This window comes from Rattus rattus, chromosome 5, assembly GCF_011064425.1.
Source record: "Rattus rattus isolate New Zealand chromosome 5, Rrattus_CSIRO_v1, whole genome shotgun sequence".
Lineage (NCBI taxonomy): Eukaryota > Metazoa > Chordata > Mammalia > Rodentia > Muridae > Rattus > Rattus rattus.
This window is the reverse complement of record NC_046158.1, coordinates 128,917,031-128,919,450: the sequence shown is the minus strand read 5'-3', so window position 1 is coordinate 128,919,450 and position 2,420 is coordinate 128,917,031. Positions and strand designations below refer to the sequence as shown.

Below are 2,420 nucleotides of genomic sequence, written 5' to 3'. Positions count from 1 at the left end.
TGTAATATAAGGAAAGCAGTAAAGCATTTATGCCTTCTGGATTATGTCATTGCGATTTGGATGCTAATTGGTGTCTTACTTTACAGGCGCGCGCGCACACACACGCACGCACGCACACACACACACACACACACACACACACACACACACACACACTTATAGCTGTCATTCACATAAGTTCCTAAACCTATCACAGAAATTGAAGTGAATCCTTGTGTGTGGAATTTCTAGGTATTTTAGGTGTGATGATACCTCTCATTGTGTCACTTCACACATAAATGAGGTTGGCTGTAGTTATGATACCATCATTTGCCGCACTGGTAACTTTCAAGGCTGCTTCTTAAGTTATATATCAAAGTTCAATGTTCCTCTCCCAACCCTTTTGCATCTTCCAGGAGATGTAAACACTTGGACACTGGAATGCCATCTCTGTTCTATTGGAGGAGACAGTTACTCTAGTAACTGGGTATCCCCAAACAGGTAATGTTTGCTGTGCTATGTACATATGAGTATGATGCTTCATCTCTTCAATACTTTATTATACATTCTTATATGTTGAGACACAATAATAACTCAGAAGGACCTACTAATATTTTTTATTGAGCAAAGGATGAGCAATAGACTCCACAGTGGTACATGTGAAAATCAAGTAGAAGAAAGGAAAAAGAGAATCACCACTTAGGTGTGCAGAGCCTATTTCTACTTTTCTCTTGGTACTAGAATTTTGACGATTCATTCTTCAGGGCTATGCTCTCTGTCTATGGAAAGGAAAACTTAAGGAGATGATTGAGTAAGAGTAAGGGGTATTCAACAGAAGTGTAGCCTGACATAGATCCTCAGACATTGTAACATTTGAAGTTTGTCAGGGATATCTTGTTCAGCCAAGGTTCAACATTGATCTGGAAATTACAGACGACCCTCTACAAAAGAAGAGAGTGAGAGAGGTACAGTTAGTGTAGGTTAAAGCTCAAAGGAAAGATACTCAGCCTGAGATATTAGAGTGAAGTGGGAGTGATATAAAGGAGGCCACTCATTGCCCCATATAAACTCTGCTAAGTTCCAAGATGCTCAGACGGACTCTACAGCGTCCATTCATTCTTTTTCTCATTACTGCCAGTCCTTTAGATGGCACAAGTCTTTCACTTTAATTTCTCATGAGATTCTGCATCAACCTTTTCTAGCACAGCTTTCAAAGGAGAAGCTTGCAAATGAGGCACAAAATCCCTAGGTGTTGGTCTAGAAAATAAGGCTCAGTGTCTCTGAGTTCTTCCCTCTCCAGAACCTGGGCCAGAACTAAGGCGGTCATAGGTAGAAGAATCAAGTGTATGAAAAAACACTTCTGAAAATGGCAGGATGTAGCAAGCAGTGACAAGCAGAATGTAGTTGCTTCCAAAACCAAATTACTTAAAGAACCAGTTATTGCTAGAGAGGCTAGAAGCATAAGGGGAACCATTGGACTATTTCACCTAGAGAGCCATAATTCCTTCACCTTCATCTGGGAAGAGGGTTCAGGGATTGAGGGAAGTTTATTCTCTTAAGGAACTACCTATGTAGCTGACTCTATCATTTCAGCAGGAGACATTCCAAAACCAGGTAGTATTACAATTACCAGGGTACATTCATTGAGTAATTGGGATTTATAATATGGCCAAATATATTCACCTCTGTACCACCCTGTGTCAGTATGGGAGTGTATTAACTGACATATTATACATGTGCACCTACTCATGACTTATACCACTGACACATGCATGTACATGCACACTTGTACACAAACATCTTTGCTCACATACATAACAGCATATAAACCCTCCCAGATGTATGTGCACATATAAACCAACATGTTTGCATGCACCTCTCCCTTAATGCTAACTCCATATCTTGTATGTTTTGGTCCATTTGTGTACCTTCTGTTGATCTGGCTGTTCATTGAAGGGACAATCAGCCAAATCAGACTGGGCTTTGGTACACATGGTTTGGCCTAGCTCAATTTTCAAGTAGAAGTTCTTCCCAGACACAACCTATAGTGAAAAAAGAACAGGATTACAAACATCTCTCTAGTCAAATTCCTATGCATGCAGCCAGTTTACATTACATAGATAACATGTTCATAGTGGCATACAAGTTGACAGAACTAATATTCAGAGAACACACAAGCTATCTTTTTTTTTTTTTTTTTTTTTTTTTTTTTTTTTTTAGCTGAGGATGGAACCCAGGGCCTTGCACTTGCTAGGCAAGTGCTCTACCACTGAGCTAAATCCCCAACCTGCTATCTTTCAATAGAGTATCTGTAGGCCTGGAATTCAAATCATTTCCTTCTGAGAAACTCAGAGAGAGTGACATATGCTTCTAAGGGAGAAGAGAAACAGGACAGAAGCCAGGAATTGGTAGTGGTTTCAGTGGGCTCAAGAAGTGAAGTC

The 2,420-nt window shown here is 40.1% G+C and overlaps 1 protein-coding gene across 1 annotated transcript in view; it reads right to left on the bottom strand.

The window, feature by feature from the left end:
- Nucleotides 1–580: 580 nt before the first annotated feature.
- Nucleotides 581–2,420, bottom strand: part of LOC116900685 (cystatin 10-like) — a 4,632-nt gene continuing 2,792 nt past the window's right edge. Inside the window, exons 3-4 of the mRNA XM_032902388.1 lie at nucleotides 1,908–2,021; nucleotides 581–920 (exon numbers count right to left, since the gene is read on the bottom strand). Coding sequence (XP_032758279.1) covers nucleotides 837–920; nucleotides 1,908–2,021 — 198 coding nt within the window. The 3' untranslated portion in view covers nucleotides 581–836. The remainder of the gene's footprint in view (nucleotides 921–1,907; nucleotides 2,022–2,420) is intronic.